We start from the raw sequence: 26,387 nt of genomic DNA, 5'->3' as shown, positions 1-26,387 counted from the left end.
GAATAAGACTGGAAGTGAGGACAATCTCTGCAATCCAAACGAGATCAGGTTTTACAATATGACATTACAATGATGCCTGGGGCAGAAGATGAATACAGATCATTAATGGCAGAAATTAAGCCGGGTGATAGAATTGCAGGTGTTTCAGATATGTAAGATGAATGATTTCGGAGTACTGAAAATTATTCTGCACACAGATTATGAAAGATTTCTATCTTGAAAGGACAAAAGGCTGAAACAGATACCATGAAATTGGGTCTGATGAAAAGTCACCAGACTTGAAATGTTATTTTTCCTTTCTTTTCACAGATACTGCCAGTCCTGCTGAGTTTTGCCAGCAATTTCTGCTTTTGTTCATGAACTTGGCATTGAAGCATATTAAGAATGATCCCTTGATGAAGTTACAAATCACCGAACACCAGGTCCAACAAGGTTTAATTGGAAGCACTAGCTTTTGGAGCACTGCTCCTTCATCAGGTGTTGCGTGATTTGTAACTTTGTAAACCCCAGTCCAACACTGGCATCTCCAAATCATGTCCCCTGATGAATTAATTTAGTTGTACAGAGATAGTATACCATTTGATCCATGAAGAAAATATTCATTCAATGTTTATCAACATTCCTTCGATGATGAAGCAGTCTGAGTCCAAATGGAGCAAGAGGACAATATTCAGGCTTGGGCTAATAAGTGGCATGAGACATAAGTGCCAGCAAAAGAGCACCTCAACATTGCCCCCTGACACTCAGAGGCATTACTGGGGTGGTCAGAATCAGAATGCTCTCCACAAAAGGGGTAAAGAGCTGAATGTAGGGGAACCCACCAGCTGTTTTGAATCTTTCGGCTCTGCTGTGGGCCGGTGTGAGGGATAGAAAGGCATTCAGGAAGATGGAAGTGGGTGGCACAGCTGCTACTTTCTGGGGAAGTGCCCAATGGAGTGAATAGGCAGCACAGAGGTCATACAGGGTCAGCAGTGTCAGGAAATGGGGTAAGTGGCAGCTTGTGAGCAAAGGCATTAGTTGCAGGCATTAGTGAGAGTGGTAGAGCGTGAACCTTGCTGGGAAACGGGTACAATAGCAGAGACAAAGTCAGTTTAAGATATCACAAAGTAGATGGTCACACTTATGCCTGTGTAGCAGAGAAGGTTGAGGAAGGCATACCTCTGCACCAGCCTGTTCAACAGGACCTCCATGTCCAGATCTGCAAATCAGGGCACCAATCTCCCTCTCTTGAGCAAGCGGGCAAACATCAGGATGGCGGAGGGCAGCTCTGGGCTAATACTGTTTGTCTGGGTACACAATGGGCTTTTAAAAGTGACACGGGTACAAGAGATGCAGATGAATTCCAGGATATCTGCTGAGTGGCGAGTTATTCTGGGAGTAGTGTATGGTGAGAAGAGGCCAGGTGTGACAGGTAGTTAATGCAGAGCATTTGGTGAAAAAATAGCAAGAAACCTCACTTGGCCTTTCAGTGAAGAATATTCTAAAACACTCACACAATCTGGACTCAACCAAAAACAAAGAAAGATTCAGCTGTATGTGCGGAGATGCCATTCCAATTTTTATCCTTTCATTATTTGGAGATGCCGGTGTTGGACTGGGCTGTACAAAGTTAAAAATCACACAACACCAGGTTATAGTCCAACAGGTTTAATTGGAAGCACACTAGCTTTCGGAGCGATGCTCCTTTATCACCTGATGAAGGAGCGTCGCTCCGAAAGCTAGCGTGCTTCCAATTAAACCTGTTGGACTATAACCTGGTGTTGTGTGATTTTTAACTTTGTATCCTTTCATTGTTCACATTGAGACAATGTTCTGCAGATGCATGACGCCCCAGTACATCACCCAAGTGGATACTCTTCATGTATTTGCTTAAATGACAAATTTCAGCAAAAGTATTCTAATAAAAGCAACATTGTGCTGAAAATCTGAAACAAATACAGAAAACACTGGAGAAAGAATGTCTGGCAGCATCTCTGGAGAAAGAAACAAGGTTAACTCTTTGAATTCAAGATATCTCTTTTTAAGAACTGAAAGTGGTGGGAAATGATGCATTTTATACTTTCAACAGAGGAGCAAGGGAAACAAATGGTGGGGAGGTCCAGTGCAGAAGACAAAGGGGCTGCTCTTTGTGGTGAAAGAGGGATAGAGATATCAATTAGATCTTCTCAGCTGAGAGACAAGTAAACAAGACACCAACAAGGTAAGGAGAAGAATGTAAGTAAAATGGAGGACTGACATCATGAGGCCAAATTCTAAAGTTGTGGAATTCAATATTGAGTCTTGAAAATTGTAAAGTGCCGAAGTTGAAGATAGAGTATTGTTTGTCAAGCTTGTGCTGCACTTCATTGGAACACTCCAGCGAACAGAATGTTAGAATAAGAGCAAGGTGGTTTATCGAGTGTTCAATCCTGTGCAGATACAAAACTTGCTTCTAATCTGCATGGACAAGTCTTCACATTCTAACAGAGGTCACTGGACAGTAAGCAGGAGGAAAAACAATGGTCAGTTTTTGACCTCCCTAACCCAGCTTTTATGGCTCAACTCAGTAAAATCTACCGTGTATCATGCCTTTTGACATGATACATTTCATCTAATCAATTTTTATTTTTCTTCCGCAACAAGTCTAGAATAGACAGGTGATCAAATCTTCCACAAGGGCTTCAGTGCCAAATATACAGATATCAGGCTGCAAACATTACATTTCTTGGCAAACTAGTTGCATGTTATCATGAATTCATGGACCAGGTACATAACTGCTCATCCATGTTGTTGTTCTACAGTCACCAATTAAAGAAGACCAAAGATTGAAGAAAATAAATACTGTGGTTATATAACCTGTGCTTGGTTTAAAAAAAGTCCTTGTTTATCTGTATCAACGATAGCACATTATCATCCAGTGCTTGTTAAACTCCCCCACTCCCTCCCCCATTTTGAATTGTTGTTGATTTGCAAGATATTTTCTTTGCAATGCAAGCACGTCTATAAGAAGTACAAACATGTCCCAAAATGGTTGCATAATGCTATTTACATTTCAGAGCTGTAATTACCATGATAAAATTTGGCAAGGATTCCCAACCAGAGATAAAGGAAGGAATACTGCAAAATAACTTGGCTTCTAACAGTGAGGCCTGCAAACTGTTTGCTTTTGATCACAAGTTTTCCTGTTACTTAACATGTTTTCAACCCAGCACCTTGGATACGTGGGCTTAATGTTCTTCATTGCTGGGTCCTGATTGTTTTTTTTATGGTTGATGGATTAAATTCTGAATGTTACACTGTAACATAAATGAAAAATTAAGTATTTTAGTTTTCAATTGTAACGAATGAGCACTATACCAATGGCTTCTGTGCCACTACTGGAATTGGTCTCCTCGTGCTCCAACTGTAGCAATCATCGTGTTGGAAATCCAATGACCTACTGGTAGATACTCGATCATTTACCTTTATAGGGAAAACAGTGGGTGCTTCAGTTCCTGAAATCACATCCTTGTGTACTATTTCATAAATATTGCAAGGGGTGAAAGTTTATCGAGACTAGGCAGGAAGGTGATTTGAGGCTACAGTCAGATCAACCATATTGAATGGTGTAACAAGCGAATGTTCACTCTTGCTCTTTGATCACATGTTCACATTCATTTGAAGTCTCCTCACTATTTTTCAATGTTTCAACCAAAGTGGAGAGGGTTTTCAGAGAAATTGCTTACACTTCGAGAATACGATATATGAATAATCCGTGACCTGACATTTGCTAAGTGTAGCATGGTCAGCGAAATCAGTGCTTTTGGATTTAGGAGCCCAGATTTTCCTTTTAAAAATGGCAAACAAGATTCAATACCTCCATTCCCACACTCACCCTGTTCCGACAATATTTGCTCATGTGAGGATAAGGCACAGAGACAGTGCTTGCACCCTGCACTCCTGACTTGGCCAGCTGGCAATGTTGATAAAATTGTCAGATGGATTCATTATAAATGCTTGGCTGAACTCCAAGGCTCCCCAATATATGAGCTCAGTAGTAGTCGATTTACATGGGGTAAAGGACATTGTTAGTTTTGATTAAACTTTTGTGATGCAGTTACAAAAATGTTTACTTTGTTTCTTTTCAATATCTGTTTTACTGGACAGGATTAAGAGGTACAAGTTAGAGAAAGGCAACTGTTATCGATGTTATGAATGATGCCTGATTGATATAAGGTTGTGAAAAGCAGCAGTTTTCTTCAATGGTAATTTCTGAATGTTGTGGTTATTTTATGAGCATTTCAAGACATGCCACTGTTATTATATAGCTTATTAGTTCTGTTTATAAAGAGTAGGCATGAAGCATGCTCAAGTTGATAAGAAAAAAACCGTTTCCTCTTGTAAAACAGATAAGAAGGCACAGATTTAAAGTGACTTCCAAAAGGAGCAAATGTAATGGAATAAAGTAGATTTTCATACAATGGGTGGTTTGGATCTGGAATGAAATGGGTGTTGTGTATGCAGATTCAACTGAGACATTCGAGAGGCATTGGATGATTATATGTGCAAATGTGTGGGGAAAAGGAATGACACTCAGTCATGATGCTCATGTGGAGAGTTTTGCAGCCAAAGTGGGCTGAATGGCCTCTGTGCTGTAATTGGACTGTGATTCTGAAGGCAAAAGGAATGAACGAGCATGGGAGGAATGGAGGGGACATGGGGAATGTGTGGGAGGGTGAATGGATGAACAATAACCTAACAATAAAACTCAGCCAAAGTCCCCAGAGAACGGAGGTTGAGTTTCCAACCAGCTCGCCTTGGCACTCACATGCTCTGTTTGTTGTGGTTGGAACGTCCCAGACTCGACTTCTGCTTCCTCCACAATAATCTAGTTCTCTGCTCCTGGGCTTTTTCTCAAATCAAACTGATTTAGATGGATTTAGATGTGATGTAGATGGATTGATAAAGGTTGACTGCTAACATCAGTCAACACATACATTATTGTTATGTAATGCCATGACCAGGATGGTAGATTAGGATACCTTTTCTGTTTAGCAGTTTTGAATTTCCTATGAATTTGTTGCACTAATATCGAAGGCATCATTTCAATACTATTTCAGTATGGGATTTTGGCTAACCTGCCCTTGTAATAAATCGTGCACAATTTTAAACATAGTTCTGACCAAAACCTCCTGTTAGGTGAGCAAGATTAGAATTAGAATTTTGGCATTTGATTTTTTTCCATTAGCTAACAGCTTCATTCAAAAAATAGCAGTCGGAGAATTACACATTTTTTTCCTCCTTTGGGCACAGAGAGACCCATGGGTTTAGGTACATAATTATTTAAACTTTGATTGACAGGTAGACAGGCTGGTGAAGAAGACATTTAGCAAGCTTGCTTTGATTGCTTAGACTATCAAATACAAGAGTTGGGACATCATGTTGAAGTTCTACAGAATCTTGGTGAGGCTTCTAATGGAGCACTGTACATTATTCTGGTCACCCAGTTATAGAAAAGATGTTGTTAAACTGGAGAGGGTTCAGCAAAGATTTGACCAGAATGTTGCTGGGAATGGAGGGTTTGAAATTTAAAAATAGATTGAAAAGGCCGGACCTCTTTCAGTGAAGCATAGAAGGTTGAGGGGTGACCTTATTGAGGTTTTTACAAAATCATGAGGTGAATGACAAGAGTATTTTCGCTCGTGTTGGAGGAGTTAAAAACTAGAAGGCATATTTTTAAGGTGAGAAGAGAAAGATTTAAAAAAGGACAAGACAGGCAACTTTTTAACACAGAGAATGATTCATGTGTGGAATGAACTGCCAGCCGAAGTGGTGGTTGCAGGTACAGTTAGACTGTTTAAAAGACAGTCGGATGAACAGGAACAGGAAACATTTGGCGGGATATGGGCAAGTGTAGGTAAGTGGGACTGGTTTAGTTTGAGAACATGGCCGGCCTGGACTGGTTGGATCAAAGGGTCTATTTCCATACTATATGACTCTATGTTAGATAATGAGACAGAATTATTCTTTTCATTGTAACTGTTGTTATTACCAGAGTTAGCTGCCATGAAAGTAAGGTGGAATATTGTGTTGAGGTTGCTATTGATAATCACGCTTGGGCCAAAATAGAAGGAAAAGCAGTTTGCCTCCCCATAGGTAATCTTGGAGACACTATGTTTCAGAAAAAAAATGTTCCTTACTCCACTTAAACGCGTTTTATTTTGTGGAAGACAAATTTTCCCAGCCCTGTTAGTTGTGCATTGGTGAAAAATTTCCTTGCTGATACTTGTTTTTAAACATGCCAATGTCACATGCCTGATCTGCACCGCAGTACTACTTGCCCACTTTTCTTTCATAAAGCCCATGTGACAATGTTGATGGGAGCGGTGCACATCACCAATCTGAAGTATGGCCAATTTAATCTGTAGGATAGTTAATGCCTGACTGTGACCACTATCTAAGTTAAAAGAAACCTACACCAGGTTTCATCAAAGAGCAAGAAACCAAAAACTTATTACAACATACTTATCCTCTAACACAAAATATTAATTACCAGCATTTTAGAATTTTGCAAAGAGCGACTAAGAACAAGATAAGGAAAGGGCAAAATAGAATGAGAGTTAACTAGTAAGACACAAAACGTGGACTGTAAAAGCTTCTACAGGCATATAAAAATGAGCAAAAACAAATGCAGGCTTATTACAAAGTTAAAAATCACACAACACCAGATTATAGTCCAGCAGGTTGATTTGGAAGCACTAGCTTTTGGAGTGCTGCCAGCGCTTCCAAACCAACCTGTTGGACGATAACCTGGTGTTGTGTGATTTTTAACTTTGTCCAGCCCAGTCTGATATCAGCTCCTCGAAATCAGGTTTATCACAAGTGGTGTCAAGAGAATTTATAATGGGGATTAATGAAATATCAGAGAAATTAACCAGTACTTTATGTCTGTCTTCGAATTTCCCAGAATTAATGGAGAATCTAGTGATGACTGCACATGAGTTAAAGCTGGGAAATTAATCAGACTTGAAGCAGACAAATCTCTGGAGTTGCTTGTCTACATCCTGAGGTGGCAAAAGAGATGGCAGTTCAGTTTGATGCATTGCTGTTAATCTTTAAAAACTTTACAGGCCTATTACAGACCTGTTAGTCTAACATCGGCCATAAGGAAAATGCTTGAACCAACATGGAAGGATGTGAAGGATGCCCAGCACTGATCCTTGGGAATCATCATTGTCGACCAATCTGTAGTCTTAATGGAAACCACCAGTCACCATTTCCTTCTCTTTAAGCCATTTTTAAATTTGAAGCTGAATAAACCTAACTCTATGTCACAGGCTTCAACATTGGGAATTGGCCTGTTCTAGGGTACTTCATCGAAGACTGCAGCAATTCTGTAAAGCAGCGCACCTTCTTAAGGGCAATTAGGGATGGGCATTACATGCTAGCATCGCCAGTGAAGTACACTCATTTTCATGAATGAATAATAAAAGCCTTTACATTCCTTTCACCCCATCTATTTCCTCAACCAGCTCTGCTTCTACTGATATTCTGTCACCACTCTTCCTTAGTGAACACTAATATAAAGTACTCATTGAATAATCTAGTTATACCTTGCACTCAGAAAACATACATTACTCTAAGAGGACCCTCTTACTCTTCTCACTATCCACTTATTGTTATGTTCTGTCAAGACTTTTTGTATTCTTGGTTATGCTAACTATAATCTATTCCCGTATTCCCTCTTTGACTGTCTTATTTTCCTCTTCACTTCTCCTTTCAACTTCGTCATTGGTTGGTTTTCACTTTAAGAATTACCCCAACACAGATTGTACAGTTTTCTTTTTAAGTTTTATCATATCCTCTGTCTCCATCATGATCCATGACTTTGTTTCAGCCATCTTTTGTCCTTGTTTGAAACTACCTAGCCTGCACTGGAAAAATCTCAACATTAAAGAAACCCATAAGTCCCACGACCATTTTTCCTGACAGAGCTTGGTTTTATTTTACCTTGGTTAAACCCTCTGCAGCCCCACTGAAGTTAGGTCTCTTTTCATTTTATAAGTCCTACTTTAGATCGCTCCTTGCTCTTCTCCACTGTTTATCTGAACGTTATGATATGATTGCTGACACAAAGACCACTTTATTTTTTTGAACTGTGGTCTGAAAAAAATGGGTGATATAACTGCTTGTGGAAGAAGAGGTTGTTGTTTTAAAAACCACTTACTGGATCTCATTGTACATTGTATATTTACAACATTGTCGAATGGAAAGAGGGAGGAAAAGAGGAATGAGGCAGTCCCGTTCACTTGCTGCTCCCTAAGTTCCTTCCCCATTCACCTGACAAGAATGGTCAATGAGTCAGCCATCACCACTGCCTGTGTTTGCAATAACTCATAAATAACAGTGAACTGGGAAATTAAAAAGCACATTACTTCATGATAGGCCACAGGGAAGTCACATGGCAGCTATGCTGCCCAGAATCCTTTTTTAAAAGAATTTAATTAAATCAATCAAAAATCAACTTGAGAAATTCATCACAGTAAACCAATCAGAAAACTCCTTTGTGAGAACTTTATATGGAAGATAAATCAAAGAATACAGAGCAAACAATAATATAAATGGATTAACCTCATCTCGCAAGGTAATCTGCTAATCTTGCAAAGCCACGATTTTGGAAACCCTGACAAGAATTCCTTCCCAGAGACAAATTATATTGTCTCCTGTAAGCAGAGCTGCTGAGTTGAAGGATGAATTTCTTCTGTGGGGAGTTATGTCCAAAAATCTGTCTCCTCGCTGCCAGTGCATCACCCAGCCAACCCATCTTGGTTGTAAATTGTCACCCATTTTTCCCATTGAAATATTTTCACTTTCTCGTTATTCTCAACAGTAAGAGTTAACATAGCCCAGTCTAAATGAGAGATGTCAGAAAGTCTCAGAGTTACAGTTGCAGTTCAAAAGGTTACTAATTTATGTTATAACGATATATTGAAAAATAACATAAATCTTGCATATCTTTGAAAAGAAAAAGTCAACCCCACCCTATTGTGAAATCCTTTGACGGTCAATTTCTGTGGTCAGCAAGTGGAAAAGATTGATAGATGGATTCCACTTTATAGATATGAAAAAAATACACACATATACATACACCCACAAGTGGCTATATATATGGCAATGCAGACAGCTCAGGTGGATATTATCAAAGGCGTCTATAATTGTTATCAGCAATGTTATAAAGTTCAGTTCTAGGTCATGTCCCCTTGAATGCCTCAAAGTTATTTTAAACTTGAAGTACAAAACTTATCAGACAGTTGTGACAGAACATGTTGCTGAGAAAGTTTTCTTTCTTTTTTTGATGTCTATACATAAGTTTTCCATGTACTGACAGATAAGATCTGAGAAAGAAAATCTTTTCACAATACAGGTCTCCCGAAAGGAACACAGGAATGAAACTCTCCACCCACTGCGCTAGGATGCTGTGAACAAATTGTTTGGAAAATGAAGGAACATCATTAGTACTCACTTGTAATCAGAGTCCACATCAAATGATGTGCAAAATGTCAAAAGACTACTAGGAAATAAAATGCTCACTTTAAAATCATAATTATTTTCTGCACCATACAATTATGTTGCTGACATCGTATCTGTTTTTATCATATGGCTGTAGTAGTAGTCATTCAGTTCCGCAAACGTTCATTTACAGTCAGGAAAGTTGCACTTTGTTCAACTGATTCCACCAAATATGGACAACATATTGCTTCGATTACGAACAACTACAGGCTAAAACTATGCACATCATTTGGAGTACTAATGAAATGTGACTTCAATGTTTAATGGTTAAAGTGTCATTAGTGAAACACAGGTTATTTAATAATGAATAACCATTAGTAGTCAATCAGAAGAAAAAGGCACAGTCCCGTATAATTAGCCCTTATTATTGAGCCTTAACTTCTATTACTCTTTATAGTTTTATGATTATTTACAAATTTCAAAAAATAACTGCAAGGGGACTTGAATTCCCAATTGCTGAAGAGGATGATGATTTGTTGACACCTCATCAAGTTTTTTTAAAGGATTTCTCACAACAAATTTCACTGTTTGCAGTCTAGTTTAAATATTCAGTGTTCTCTTTGCACATTGTCCGAGTTTTTCTGGGTTACCTGATCATTTTTAATGCAAGTCCCACTGCGTGATTGCTGCATGTGTGATGTTTGAATTAGCTCTTTTTGTCTTGCTGCTGATCTAAAATAATGCATTTGGAGCATCCAACAATTACTTATATTTATGTAACATAATGAATCACCCCAAGGAGCTTCACAGAGATGTTAAAAAATGAAGTCTGACATTGTACCACATATGGAAATATTAGGTCAGAGGATAAAAAAAGCTTAGTTAAATAAGAAGAATTTTAAGAACTAATTTATGGGAGGCAAGTGAGAAAGAGAGGTGTACAGAGGCAATTCCAGAGCTTGGGATCTATGCTACCGAAGGCACAGCCACTAAGATTGGGGGAGTCGGGAGCATTTATAATTGGAAATACAAAATCAGCCAGCATCAGATCACTACAGATATGTCTGAGGGTTCTGGAACTGGAGAAAAATAAAGAGAAAAGGAGAGGCAAATGCAATGGAGGGATGTGATTTTAAAATTTTATCTTTACTTTCAAGACATTGTACTGGAAAACAGAACAGGAAAGTGTTCGAGAGGAGTGAAAGGAAAACATTTATTTTAAACAGACCTGTGACAATCAGCAGATTGTAATGAGATGACACGATGACTCAAGGCCAATGCAGTCATGAATTTGCTTGCATTTCTGTTGTGCCTAAAAAAAATTTAGGAAATGTTTTAGGGATATATATATGCAGATAAAAGGTTCGGAGCATAGAGGTTTTTAGATAGTGATGGCTGTATAAAGTTCTATTGGAATCCCAGTAGAACTCCATGAAATAATGAGATTATCTCCAAATGTGAATGGAGATGTTTCTATCACTCTATGTGGCACAATACACTGGGGTCTATTTCAGGTGCCAGCTGTTTGGAGGGTACCATCTGAGCAGCTCTCAGCTCTGCTTTCCATTCCCAAACTTCAGATAGGCAGGAGCTTTTGCAGCTCCCCTGTCAACTGTTACACAGTTTCTAGCATCAGGGCTTTGCCCCAGTAAAATGCTCCAGAAACAACAGGAGCAACATCAACAAAAGCACCAACATCTCCTCACCAATTTTCCTGCAATAGACAGAATGAATACCAAGTGACAGAGAGACCCTTAAACAAGGCCCACAGACACAGCACAGTTAGTTCTCTTGACATGTGTGACCATGTTGCTGCAACATGCTCAGGACTTCCATAGAAGGTTGATGGTTATATCTGTAGCCTTTGTACAAGTGGACAAGGCTGAATGGAATCCCAGTGGCCGGCAAGCTGCCTGTTTCTAAAATCCCAAGCCCTGCCTGCCTCAAATATATATCTCTTCCTTTAGCCAAATTGTGTACTTCCATCTGCAGGGAGTGATAGCACAGAATGGCTTGTGTACAGAGGAATGAAGGTAACCATTTGTGAATGGGGATAGTGAGACATGGGTGTGAGGGCAATAGGTGCAGAGTGAGTTGCCTGCAGGGAGAGGATTGGGCTGAGCTGCAGGAGGAGGTTGTGCAAGTCAGAAAGTGGGCGTGGTGAGGGACGCTGCGCTCCTCATCTAACAGACCCTTTGAAGTCCTAGATTCTGTTAACACATGATCTCAAGGTTTGAGTGGACACACTACAATTGGTCATTTCATTTCCCACTTCCATCTGTATCTGTTTGGTGAGAGAGGTTGTCCTTCTCATCCTGACCTTGACAAAGCTCACATTGCTGTAGATTACCGAACTGGACTTCCAGCTAAGAGTGAGAGAATTGGAAGGACAGAGGCTTTCCAGATTTCCTCCCAATTCCTGTGGATGCAGTGGCCTGGAATACTAGATTACCAATGAGCTTGGCTGCAGCATTTCTGTAATCTCCTCTGCAAATGGCCACATCATCACACCTACCGTTACTAATTAATCAGGGGCCGCAGAGGCTGGTTTTTAGTGGATTACCTTCTGTTAAGAATAACTCAGAGACTTGTCGTTATGTCAGATTCAGGCCTGAAAATAGTGCCCCAGAAACTGAAATGGTGGGATTCTACCAAAGGAACCAAGCTTCAATATTCCTGGTCTATAAGATTCAGTGCCACACCACACAACAAGCATAAAGTGCAAAATATGTCACTCTTACTTCTGTTGGAGCTGCTACTTGCTCATACAGATGTGAGGCAATCTGTGAAACTCTTGAGTCATGTATATAATTAATCAAATTAACTAAATATCAGCGCACTTTAGATACCCACATGAGAACTGAAGGAGAGCTAACTTGTTTAAAGGTGCTTCAAAAAAAAAGTGCTCTCCTGGTTCTTATAAACGTTCCTCGTAGCTGCTGAGTCTCACGCACTCACTGCCTTTGTCACGCTTTCATACAAGCAATCAAAAATCTCACTCTCGATCTCTGGAATGAAAAATGTGTTTCAGAAAAATGTTCAGATAAGACACATCCACATTATGCACTGTTGAAGGCCTGGGTGTTGTTTAAGAGATTTTTAAAAATGGTGTTTTACAAGAACTGTCTGTTACCAAAGTAGTGAGGAATGTCAAATTTTACATTTTGTTAAATGAATGTTCTCAGAACAAAAATTTGCAAATCAACATGTTACACAAAATTATTTCATATCTTTATTTAACAATGACTGTTAGTGTGGTTTAGGAGGTGGAGGTGGATGAAAGGGAGTCAGACTTGAAGGGGTTAATCAGAATTCATTTGAGCTAAAAATGAGATACGTGCAATGTTGTTGCTCACTGAAGAACTTTTATGATAACTGTCATTGCATTCTGTTGCTTTGACACTTATCAGAACAAATGCTGACAATTTCTCACAGAGGACATTAATGGAAAACATCAGACTGCATGACCTATGACAATCTTTACAACATTTTAATCATTTCATATTGAAATATGAATGGTGTTGGGGTGAATTAGAGGCTGCAATGATCTTGACAATTGGAGGATATTCACAAGTTACTTGAGCTTTGTTCCTGCGGTTTATTACATAGTTTGATACTTTTATCATTTTATAATTGTGTTTGAAGTTTGCAATATTGTAACTCTATTGAATTTAATTTGCCTTAAATGAAGAGAGTATTTTTAAAATTGACAAAGAAATATGATACATCTAAAGCAACATGGTTGCAATGTATCTAAAGTATATTGCAGTTACCTCTGCCTTCACCATTGAGGAGCTGAAAATAAGATTATTCAGTCATGGTTATCTTCAGGTGCATGTGTAATTCAGTGCAATAAACAAAAGAAGTATGAAATTAAGGGGGGAATAAAGTGATGTAATACTCTTCATTTCACAAATTAGGAAATGAAGAACATGAAGAAACACTTTTTGGAATTCTTAAAGTTGATTGTGAGGTAATTAGAGTAATTTGAAAGATTGTACTCGATGCATATTTCACGTTGAGGTACACAATAAGTCAGAACAGTGTATTGTCAAAAAAAAAGGCACCAAACAAATTCAGCTGTTAACAAAGGGGATTGGTGCAATTATGAACAAAAGTTATCCATTTGGCTATAAGTGAAGCAAGTGGAAGATGAGGAAAAAGTTTCTTTTTCTTCACTTTGATGGAGTCAGATGCTTTTGAGGTGTTGGGCCACCTGACTATTGTTCTCAATTCCCTGACCAATAAAGACAAGCATGACATATACCTTCGTTAACCCTATCTACCTGCGTGGCCATTTTCAGGAAGTTGCCAGTGGAGTGAACTTTAAAGCAATGTTCACGGGAAGCCTAAATAACAATAAAATTCAGGCTAAGCTTTTGAGCAATGCCAATAAGCGGAAGAGGAAGGAGGTCTGCATTGAGGTTATACTCATGGAAATTTAGGCAGGAACTAGGAAACAGCATCTAAGTTCAAAGCCTCAGAAATTTAGATGCCACCATCGTCATGGCAACCAACAACAATTTATAAGCCCCCAGTTCCAACTTTATTGTTCTGTTCTTCAATCCACATGGCAAGATGGAGGAGAGGGAACAGTAGTGCATCAGTAAAGCTTCAAGTCGCAGCCAGGCACCAGGTCATGGTTGATGTAAAGCTGGTTCAGGAGTCTGGTAATCTTCAAACATGTGTGAGAGACAAGGAAGCAGAATTTGATGTTATTGAGCAGGAGAATCATAAGTTGTACACTGAAAGCAAGAAAAATAGCACATGGAAGATGACAGGAATGAAGCTGTAGATAAAATTCCAGTACACACAGTAAATTGGAATTTGGAGGTTCGCTTATTTTCAACTACGACATACCTTGGTCAACAAATCGATGGTGACACTATCCTTCCAATACAGAAAATGATTGAGGAGATCAAGAAAGCAAAGGGCCCGGAGGAAAAAACAACACATCCATTGGGACTATTTTGAATTATTGCAAAGTTACTCTCAACTGGCTAAAAAAAATTGTTCTACTGTATCAACTGATCATATGTGGAATAGATTTCGAATACCAGAAAAAATTTGAAGAAATGAAGAAAGAACTGACAAGTATTGCTGTTTTGACCTAGCGGGATCTCAAGAAAGGCCGGGTCTTAGCAGATACCTCACCACAGAGGTTAGTATGATGTTACCTCACATAATGGAAGACAGTGTGGAGAATCCTGCAGCATGGGTTTAGCAGCCTTTAGCAAAGTCAAAGCAAACCTTCTGAAAGTAAAGAGAAAGGAATTAACAACCATGTGTGACATTATTTAATTTCACTGAGATGGTTAAAAAGCATAAATGGAGAATTCAATTAGCAATAAGTGAGAGACAAGACAATTGAGGAATACCGCCTTTAACAATGACCTTGTTTTCAACATTGAGTGTAAAACTGGAGGAAGCTCTCTGGAATTCTTTGCTAGGATGGATTGATTGGCCAGCCAGCATTGAAGAGATGTAGGTAATTCTTTCTGTTTAAAAATCTCTTCAACAGTCTTCTGAGGAAGCCTATTTGAAATGTAACTTCAGCTGCAGTTTTATATTTTACTTGCAGAGAGCATAGACAAAAATTGACTACTTTTTACTGGTCAGACCGGTCATTTTTCTTATGTAGCCTGCAGTTAGTGGGGGTTGACACCTTCAACAGATTTTGTAAAGAGTAGCGCTCACCCTTTGTCTGACTGCTATTGCAAGATTACATGGATAAAAATACAAGTTGGATTCAATACTGTAGGGGTCAAGTGACTGAGCACCTTGGAGAAGCAATTACTGTAGTGACAAAGGTTCATGTTACAGATAGCTAACTTTCTTGGAGTTGATTATTTTGTAGCAGGTTACAACACAATAATAAACATTCCTGACCCATCAGGAGGTACCTGGGACAAAAACAGAAATTGCTGGAGAAACTCAGGAGGTCTGGCATATCTGTAGAGAGAAAGCAGAGTCCAGTGACCCTTCTTCAAGAACCTGGAATGTTGACTGTCTAACTGACCTTGAAATTGAGTGAGGGATTCTGGATAATCCAAGATGCAGGACCTGAAAAAATGGTGGCTGTAAGAGCTGCTCCTTGTTTGAGCTATTTTAGGTGTTGGAACTGATTTCGCCAAATTCCGGGAGCAGTAATTACTGTTTTATAAGCTGGTTCATTGTTTTGGAACTTTGGGAGAAAAAAATCAAAATAATGGCACTTTAAAAAGGAGGAAGAGAGACAAAGGCAGGGACCACATGGTGTGTGTGTGTGTGTGTGTGTGTGAAAGAAACCTACACTGCTCTCTGTCAAAGGGACCTAAGGGGCAACTTTTTCATGCAAAGTATGGTGCGGTTAAGGAATGCGGTGTCAAAGGAAGTGCTGGATGGTTTAAATAACATTTAAAAGTCATCTAAATGGATACATGCGTAGGAAGGGTTTAGAGGGATATGGGTCAGGAGCTGTCAAATGGGACTAGATTAATTTAGGACTTCTGGTCGGCATGGATGTGTTGGACTGAAGGGTTTCTTTCCAGGCTGTACATCTCCATGCTGTTTGAATTCGTGTATCGCTGGACATCGGAGTGCATCTGGGAAAATTAACAAACAGTGAAATTCACAACTAATCTTGGAGGAACTGTTGGGCGAAGTTCACAGCACAGAATCAGAGAAGTTAGTTGTTGTTTTAAGTCTATCCAAGAGAAAGGCTGCAGTAGTGAGTATAGTGGATTCTTTCTTTATTATATTTTTTGGAGATAAGTCTCTTGATTAAACTTAAAATATAAGCCATAGCTATTAATTTAACCTGGGGCAGTGTTTGTAGAGGAATAAGACGGTGTTATTTTCTGGGTCTGTAGATTGTGAAGGAGCAAAAATGGCCTTTGCAGTGATATGTACTTCTTGTCAGATATGGGAGTTTAAAGGTTACTGCAGATTATATCCGCCATAAATGCTGTTGGATTCACATCCAATCAGATCGAGTGGATCAGTTGGAGAGACAGATAGAAGTGATGAGGAATTTGCAACAGCAACAGTATGTGATGGATGGCAGTTATAGGAAGGGGGGAAAGTCTCAGATACAGTCACATAGATGGGTTAACTCCAGGAAGGATAAGAGAGGTAGGCAGCTAGTGCAGGAGTCTTTTGTGGATATACCCATTTCAAACAGGTATGTTGTTTGAGAAAATGTAGGGGGTGATGGATTCTCAGGGGAACATAGCACAAAATAGCCAAGTTTCTGGTATTGAGACTGGCTCTAATGCAACAAAGGATATGTCAGCTTTCAACAGATCAATTGTGTTAGGAGATTCTGTAGTCTGAGATACAGACAGACGTTTCTGTGGCCAGCAGAGAAAAAGCAGAATGGTGTGTTGCTTCCCTGGTGCCAGGATCAAGGATGTCTCAGAGAGGGTGCAGAATGTTCTCACGGGGGAGAGGAGCCAGCAAGAGGTCATTGTCCACATTGGAACCAATGACATAGGAAAGAAAAAGGTTGAGATTCTGAAGGGAGATTACAGAGAGTTAGGCAGAAATTTAAAAAGGAGGTCCTCAAGGGTAGTAATATCTGGATTACTCCCAGAGCTACGAGCTAGTGAGGGCAAGAATAAGAAGATAGAGCAGATGAATGCATGGCTGAGGAGCTGGTATATGGGAGAAGGATTCACATTTTTGGATCATTGGAATCTCTTTTGGGGTAGAAGTGACCTGTACAAGAAGGACGAATTGCACCTAAATTGGAAGGGGACTAATATACTGGCAGGGAGATTTGCTAGAACTGCTTGGGAGGATTTAAACTAGTAAGGTGGGGGGGGACCCAGGGAGATAGTGAGGATAGAGATCAATCTGAGACTGGTACAGTTGAGAACAGAAGTGAGCCAACCAGTCAGGGCAGCCAGGGACAAGGTAGGACTAATAAATTAAATTGCATTTATTTCAATGCAAGGGGCCTAACAGGGAAGGCAGATGAACTCAGGGTATGGTTAGGAACATGGGACTGTGATATCATAGCAATTACAGAAACATGGCTCAGGGATGGGCAGGACTGGCAGCTTAATGTTCCAGGATACAAGTGCTACAGGAATGATAGAAAGGGAGGCAAGAGAGGAGGGGGAGTGGTATTTTTGGTAAGGGATAACATTACAGCTGTGCTTAGGGAGGATATTCCCGGAAATACATCCAGGAAAGTTATTTGGGTGGAACTGAGAAATAAGAAAGGGATGATCACCTTATTGGGATTATATTATAGACCCCCTAATAGTGAGGGAAATTGAGAAACATACTTGTAAGGAGATCTCAGCTATCTGTAAGAATAATAAGGTAGTTATGGTAGGGGATTTTAACTTTCCAAACATCGACTGGGACTGCCATAGTGTTAGAGGTTTAGATGGAGAGGAATTTCTTAAGTGTGTACAAGACAATTTTCTGATTCAGTATGTGGATGTACATACTAGAGAAGGTGCAAGACTTGACCTACTCTTGGGAAATAAGGCAGGGCAGGTGACTGAGGTGTTAGTGGGGGAGCATTTGGGGCCAGCGACCATAATTCTATTCATTTTAAAATAGTGATGGAAAAGGATAGACCAGATCTAAATGTTGAAGTTCTAAATTGGAGAAAGGACATTTTTGACGGTATTAGGCAAAAGCTTTCTAAAGCTGATTGAAGGCAGATGCTCACAGGTAAAGGGATGGCTGGAAAATGGGAAGCCTTCAGATATGAGATAACAAGAATCCAGAGAAAGTATATTCCTGTCAGGGTGAAAGGGAAGGCTGGTAGGTATAGGGAATGCTGGATGACTAAAGAAACTAAGTGTTTAGTTAAGAAAAAGAAGGAAGCATATGTCAGGTATAGACAGGATAGATCGAGTGAATCCTTAGAAGTGTATAAAGGAAGTAGGAGTATACTTAAGAGGGAAATCAGGAGGGCGAAAAGGGGACATGAGATAGCTTTGACAAATAGAATTAAGGAGAATCCAAAGGGTTTTTACAAATACATTAAGGACAAAAGGGTAACTAGGTAGAGAATAGGGCCACTCAAAGATCAGCAAGGCAGCCTTTGTGTGGAGCCGCAGAAAATGGGGGAGATATTTAATACTTAATGAGTATTTTGCATCAGTATTTGCTGTGGAAAAGGACATGGAAGATATAGACTGTAGGGAAATAGATGGTGACATCTTGCAAAATGTCCACATTACAGAGTAGGAAGTGCTGGATATCTTGAAATGCTTAAAGGTGGATAAATCCCCAGGACCTGATCAGGTGTACCCGAGAACTCTGTGGGAAGCTCGAAAAGTTATTGCTGGGCCTCTTGCTAAGATTTTTGTATCATGAATAGTCACAGGTAAGGTGCTGGTAGACTGGAGGTTGGCTAACGTGCTGCCACTGTTTAAAGAAGTGGTAAGGACAAGCCAGGGAACTATAGACCAGTGAGCCTGGTGGTGGGCAATTTGTTGGAGGGAATCCTGAGGGACAGGATGAAAATGTAGTTGGAAAGGCAAGGACTGATTAGAGATAGTCAACATGGCTTTGTGCGTCAGAAATCATGTCTCACAAACTTGATTGAGATTTTGAAAAAGTCACAAAGAAGATTGATGAGGGCAGAGCAGTAGATGTGATCTATACGGATTTCAGTAAGGCTTTCAACAAGGTTCCCCATGGGAGACTGATTAGCAAGGTTAGATCTCATGGAATACAGGGCAAACTAGCCATTTGGATACAGAACTGGCTCAAAGGTAGAAGACAGAGGGTGGTGGTGGAGGGTTGTTTTTCAGACTGGAGGCCTGTGACTAGTGGAGTGCCACAAGGATTGGTGCTGGGCCCTCTACTTTTTGTCATTTACATAAATGACTTGGATGTGAGCATAAGAGGTACAGTTAGTAAGTTTGCAGATGACACCAAAATTGGAGGTGTAGTGGACAGTGAAGAGGGTTACCTCAGAGTATAACAGGATCTGGACCAGATGGGCCAATGGGAAGAGAAGTGGCAGATGGAGTTTAATTCAGATAAATGTGAGCTGCTGCATTTTGGGAAAGCAAATCTCAGCAGGACTTATACACATAATGGTAAGGTCCTAGGGAGTGTTGCTGAATAAAGGCACCTTGGAGAGCAGGTTCAGAGCTCCTTGAAAGTGGAGTCACAGGTAGATAGGATAGTGAAGAAGGCGTTTGGTATGCTTTCCTTTATTGGTCAGACTATTGAGTATAGGAGTTGGGAGGTCATGATGCGGCTGTACAGGACATTGGTCAGGCCACTGTTGGAATATTGCATGCAATTCTGGACTCCTTCCTATCGGAAAGGTGTTGTGGAACTTGAAAGGGTTCAGAAAAGATTTACAAGGATGTTGCCAGGGTTGGAGGGTCTGAGATACAGGGAGAGGCTGAACAGGCTGGGGCTGTTTTCCCTGGAGCGTTGGAGGCTGAGGGGTGATCTTATAGAGGTTTACAAAATTATGAGGGGCATGGATAGGATAAATAGACAAAGTCTTTTCCCTGGGATCGGGGAGTCCAGAACTAAAGGGCATAGATTTAGGGTTAGAGGGGAAAGATATAAAAGAGACTTAAGGGGCAACTTTTTCAGTCAGAGGGTGGTACGTGTATGGAATGAGCTGCCAGAGGATGTGGTGGAGGCTGGTACAATTGCAACATTTAAGAGGCATTTGGATGGGTATATGAATAGGAAGGGTTTGGAGGGATATGGGCCAGGTGCTGGCCGGTGGGACTAGATTGGGTTGGGATATCTGGTTGGCACGGACAGGTTGGACCGAAGGATTTGTTTCCGTGCTGTACATCTCTATGACTCTATGACTCCTGAGAAGTTTCCGAAAGATTTTTGCTAAGTCCAGTTACATGATTATAGCAGCCGGCTTTATTGGTCTGTCTGTTTTAAACAAAGCACTAAAAGTATAGATATTTATATCTGGTAATATAAGCATTAGAACTGATTCTTACTCATTTCATGGCAATAAAAAATTATAAGACTATGTCTCACATAGAAATGAACGAAGACTGGATCTAGGCTATCTCCTATGACCTTTATTATTCATTATTCCACCAACGTTTGGAGAAAAATGTAAGAGGAGCTTCATCAAGTGCACTCGAGATGTCAGACTAAAAATTGTAGCAAGAAACAAATTTGTCATCTAAAGGTAAAGATATTGAGCAGTTGGTGAAATGATACAGTCAAAATTCCTTCTATCCGTAGTCATACACAATAAAGCCCCATGGGAATGAGTACATATTGATATCGAGTGGAAAGGAATGAGTACTTTGGTTCAGTTGACAGCTGCAGAAAACAGTGAAAAGTTGAGCAATACCGGGTCGTTCACCTTGCGAGTTAGTATGTACAACTTACTCCTCAGACAGGGCTTAGTTTGCTTAAGCCTGCTGTCAGAAGCAAAGAAAAAAAAATGCAAGGCAAGATGAAGATGAGTCATGATAGACCAGGTACGAAACTCAGAAAGAAATCAGAGAGTTTATGTTTCTAGGGAAGGGTCACCAGACCTGAAATGGTAACGCTGTTTTCTTTGCACAGATGCTGAGTTTTTCCAGTAACCTCTGTTTTTGTTTCCAATTTACAGCATCCACAGTTCTTTCGGTATTTATGAAACTTAGAGAGTTTAGTATTGGTTAAAAAGCATTGGCAAAAGAATACAAAAATGATGAGAAACCTGTCACTTCAAATTATAAGTTAGTTATATCTAAATTGGATTTTGTTCATTCCCTTTGTGCATGCTTGTGTATGGACTAAATCTAATTCTGGTGCATTTCTTGACTGAAGAAATCAGATGAGAAAATATTTGATTAAGTGAGTTACGGTAGACACCTCTACCTGCATAGCATGCCATTCCTGATTTTCAGGTCACAAGCAACTCAAAAAATCTGTTTGTTTTATCGATAATCACAATTTGTGCTCATTAATTTAAATTAGCAATCCAAATAATTTCCAATGATGGCATCATTACAATAGTCAGTCATATGCTAACCCACCAAAAAAGGTGCTCAGAGCTATTCAGTTCAAGAGCCCAAGGGCAAGTCCTGAAACAGTCTTGCTTTTATTTATTCACTTATATCAGAGTTGCCAACCCTTTGATTATACAGCATGAGAAATGTATTTTATGCGTCTCCAACACTCACTGATCCCTGCCCATTTTAATTTGCCTTGTAATGAGTTCCATCTCCTTTGTTCTGTACACATGAAATGGTTCTACATGTACGTAGATGCAATAGAGTGCAAGGCTCTATAATTTGTTTGTTGATACCCAAATCATTTTGCAGCTTTGCATAGTTTCTCAAGCATCATATTCTGCTCAAACTTCTGCTCCATGTTTATTCTTCTGATCCAAATATACATGACTTACAGAGGTCACAACAAGTGCAGGGGAAAATATTTTTATACCTACCTGCCATTTTGACAAATAGAGGTATCTTTCGAACTAAAAATTGAAAAACTCATTGAAAATCATAGAAAAGTTGACACAGAAGGCGGGAATAATTTTGTCACTTGATATATCCCTTGATTTTGCCAAGAACTGCAGCACTTACAAGATTCAGTTTTTGAGAAGTCTCTGATTTCTTTACATTTGAAGTATTCAGTTTGCCCAGGATACCAGGGAGTGATGAAATGTACATCTCACAGTGTATCTGAAACTGATCTTGAAATCGTATGGTTGCCCAAGCGACAAAAAGTTTCTTTACTTGATATAGAAGTCAACATACTAACTTTCGCCTTGGAAAATATAATTACTTAACTAGAAGCAAAACACATCCAAGTGACTTGCACATAATCATTTGACAAATGATTGCGATTTTCCATTACAATGTATTGTTCGGGACGAATGGCATGGCTAAATAATGTAAAAGAAACCCATGAAGCGTAATGTTGAATCTGAGAGGGTCACCTTATGTTCTGTACAAATGAATCGCTCATATTTTTCTCAATAAATCATTTATATTGAATTTTATTTACAGACGAGTACAATTATCTCACCTAACATTATTTTATCACTAATGATGCCCTCTTAATGAAAGCAATTTTCATCCTGGTAATTCCAGGCTGTTACTGTTCACATTTGCAATATATACTCACTGTGCACTGTTACTTAAAGCAGATCATAAACATGGTGATAAATTCAACTCAGTTTCCACAAGTCATACAGGATCCTAATCAGATGGGCCAATGGGCTGAGAAGTGGCAGATGAAGTTTAATTTAGATAAATGCAAGGTGCTGCATTTTGGAAAAGCAAATCAGAACAGGACTTATATACTTAGTAGTAAGGTCCTAGGGACTGTTGCTGAACAAAGAGACCTTGAAATGTAGGATAATAGTTCCATGAAAATAGAGTCATAGGTACATAGGATAGTGAGGAAGGTGCTTGATATGCTTTCCTTTATTGGTCAGAGTATTGAGTACAGGAGTTGAGAGGTCTTGTTGTGATTGTACAGGACATTGGTTAGGCCACCTTTGGAATATTGTGTGCAATTCTGGTCTCGTTCCTATCAGAAGGATGTTGTGAAACTTGAAATGGTTCCGGAAAGATTTACAAGGATGTTGCCAGGGTTGGAGGATTTGCACTATTGGGAGAGGCTGAATAGCTGGTGCTGTTTTCCCTGAAGCATCTGAGGCTGAGGGGTGACTTTATAGAGGTTTATAAAATCATGAGGGGCATGGATAGGATAAATAGACAAAGTCTTTTCCCTGGGGTGTGGAGTCCAGAACTAGAGAGCATTAGTTTAAGGTGAGAGGGAAAAGATATAAACAGGACCTAAGGGGCGACCATTTCATGCAGAAGGTGGTGCGTGTATGGAATGCACTGCCAGAGGAAGTGACGGAGGCTGGTACAATTTCAGCATTTAAAAGGCATCTGGATGAGTATATGAATAGGAAGGCTTTAGAGGGATATGGGCCAAGTGCTGGAAATGGGATTAGATTAGGTTAGGATATCTGATCAACATGGATGCGTTGGACTGAAGGGTCTGTCTCCGTGCTGTACTTCTCTATGACTCTATATCAGAGCAAGTAACAGGAATGGTAACTACTGAAGGATTTTCCCTAGTCCAAGGGAATATCATCTGAATATCCCTGACAACCTCTTGCTGTAATCAGTCTGTCCCCTGCCCACCAACTGTAGAAAGCTTTACTTCCTGTATACACGGTGATAAGATCATCCAGAATGTTTTGTGAAGGTGGGCAGCGGCTCACGATGCCTGCATCCTGCACCACGATGTTCTAGTGAGAAGCAACTTGCTGGAGACTTGAAATGAGGGATTTCCCTCACAGACCTTGGCTGATGACTCAATAAATTTTGTCAGAGATCAGATATAAAAATATCCATGACTCAACTGAGCAGTCATTTGGTGTTTTTTAAATAAGAATTTGGATTCCTGGACCTGTGTGAGACACAGGGAAGGTGGAGGTATCCTGTAGTACAGCTTTGAGAGACTGTCAAGGTCCAAGATAATCTGCCATCTCCTGCACAATATTGCCAGGTCATGAGAGTCACAGCAACTAACAGACAGAGAGAATGTTCGGCCACTTGAACAGGGTTGAAACAGATTAAACAGGGGACGCAGGGTTACCCATGAACTGAGAGCCATTTCAGAAAATATTTAAGATTCAACCACATTGCTGTGAGTCTGGCATCACATATAGGCCACTCCACGTAAGAAAGGCAGATTTCTTTCCCTAAAGGACATTAGTGAACCAGATAGATTTTGACAACAATGGAAGATACAATACCAAAACATGCTTTGAATTCCAGATTTACTAATTGAATTTAAATAGCACCAGCTGCCAGGGTGAGATTTGAACCCATCTCCCCAGAGCATGAGTCTAAGCTTCAGCATTGCTAATCTACACGACGTGACTATCTCCCCCTAGGGGGATCTTGAAAATTAGCCCACAGCTGCATGCCAGTAACTCACGTAACATTGCTTTTCCTAAACTGCTCCACCATGTCCTCACCATTTCCTGCTCAGAACTAATCCATCCCACACCCTAGCAAAGAGCTTCCATCACTCTATCATCCATTCACTTTGCCTTGTTTTACCAGATTCACAGCTCCTTTAAAAAAGTCTCAGGAGACTAGATAAGAAATAAATACTTTTACACTTAATTCATATTCATAAATGCAAACCCGGTGTATACAGCCAATGTCTCTTCACATCGCTCTTTAATGCCGTGCTACTCCACTGGCTTGAGCACATAACACGTAAGGCTGCTAAGAAATTGAAGCATAGCATTCACTTCATTGCAGTGTGGCATGGCTAGTGTTACCCCTGCAGCACCACATGACTCAATACTTTCCAAAATTAGAAAAGTGAGTAGCTCCGTCTGTCTCAAGTAGTTAGCAACAGAATTACCGAATACTTTAAGGTACCATAAACAGCTAACATAATCCATAATGATCACAGTCTTCCCCTTCTATCCATGCTAATATATTGCACTGAAAGAACTTGAGTTAGAATGAACAGGAGGGTCCATCTTCAAAAATGCTTTAAGGATATAACTGAGAAAACATAGTCTACCCTCATGGACCACGTCCATAAAACAACAGCATTGCAAAAGCGGTACTGTTGAGTTGATGTTTACAGCTGCATTGCCTTGCAATCACTTGAAGGAAACATTACTGTAGAACATGTGCTTTCAGGGTAACGAATGATATTCTAAAAGGAAAAATTAAAATAATTCTCTGAGCAAATCAGAGATTTTCTGAAGTTCCATATCAGTGCTGCAATTGACAACTTGGAAATTTTCCACAAATGTCATGAATGGCACTAGTGAGACTGCAACAGATCAGTATCTGGTAGACCTGCAGGAACAGTTGAAGCTGGTAACAGTGGGTGTATGAGAGCAGATTAAAAATCAGATTATCTTCAATCAAGTATTTCTGTTTTTCTCTCAATTACCTGCGCCCTCTTGCTTGGCTTATTTTCAAGAAAGGTGACAGAGATAAACCAGGGAACTATAGACCAGTGAGTCTTGCAAAAGTGGCAGGTAGACTGTACTGTAGGATTCTTTGATTCTATAAGTATGTTCACGCCCTGTCACAGGGTTTGTTCCATGCAGCGCCTCTTGTACTCACCAAACATCAATAAGCAGTAAGTCAGGTAGACAGATAAGTAGACTTTACGTGCATCATAACCAAGTTAGATCCTGTCTTCTGTCAATGCACACACATGCATGGCTCAATGGGCCACCAGCAAAAAACCCTGGAATGACTTTTGTCCTTTTACCTAGGGACGTGGAGGGTCCTTGCAACTTACTGCTATTTGAGTCAAAATGAATTAAAATAGCACTGATCCCCAAATAAAACTCAGTATTTTCCTGATTTGACAGAGACAGTTGTTCCTAAGATGAATTAGACAGTACTTACCTTTATGCTGAATACAATCATAATGTGTTAGTTTTTTGGAATAGCGGTGTATTTCCATCTGTATATATTGTGGTGAATGTGTATTCCATAAACACATACCTTTGTCTGGAAGCAGCAAAATAGTTGGGTCAGGTAAGGGTGCTTTCTTGCTAATGCCAGTATCCTTTTCTCAGTCATTGTGCAGTCCACGTCATCATCCTGGAGAATTACATCTTTCTTTAGCACCTTTACAGCATAGACTTCATCTGTACCTTTTAGCTCAGCCAGCATGACCTACAATGTACAAACAAAAGCATTAGTACTCTATTACAAGAACTGGGCCCAGAGACGCAGAATCCAAGGGAGAGCTTTCCTGGCCCCACAAAGACTGTTTCGGGAGTAGGGAGAATGTGATTGGAAAATAGCGGGGAGCCTCATCAGAATGGCTTCCCAACATTTTCCAGCAGTTGGGAACATTTCCCCGCATTGGACTGGGGTGTAGATTGGTTGCCCATTCCATGGAGGTGCATAGCAAAGGTAAATACTTAAGGCCCAATTGGGAATGACCTTTCAGGCTCA

At 40.0% G+C, this 26,387-nt stretch overlaps 1 protein-coding gene across 2 annotated transcripts in view; it reads right to left on the bottom strand.

Moving 5' to 3' along the window:
• Positions 1-26,387, bottom strand: part of prkcea (protein kinase C, epsilon a) — a 589,489-nt gene that overhangs the window by 160,416 nt on the left and 402,686 nt on the right. For both annotated transcript variants that reach the window (XM_072580649.1, XM_072580650.1), the window contains one exon: positions 25,929-26,102. In XM_072580649.1, the coding sequence (XP_072436750.1) occupies positions 25,929-26,102 (174 nt within the window). The remainder of the gene's footprint in view (positions 1-25,928; positions 26,103-26,387) is intronic.

This window comes from Chiloscyllium punctatum, chromosome 11 (genome assembly GCF_047496795.1).
Source record: "Chiloscyllium punctatum isolate Juve2018m chromosome 11, sChiPun1.3, whole genome shotgun sequence".
Taxonomy (NCBI): Eukaryota; Metazoa; Chordata; class Chondrichthyes; order Orectolobiformes; family Hemiscylliidae; genus Chiloscyllium; species Chiloscyllium punctatum.
Note: the sequence above shows the minus strand (reverse complement) of the source record. Positions and strands in the feature narration are given on the sequence as shown.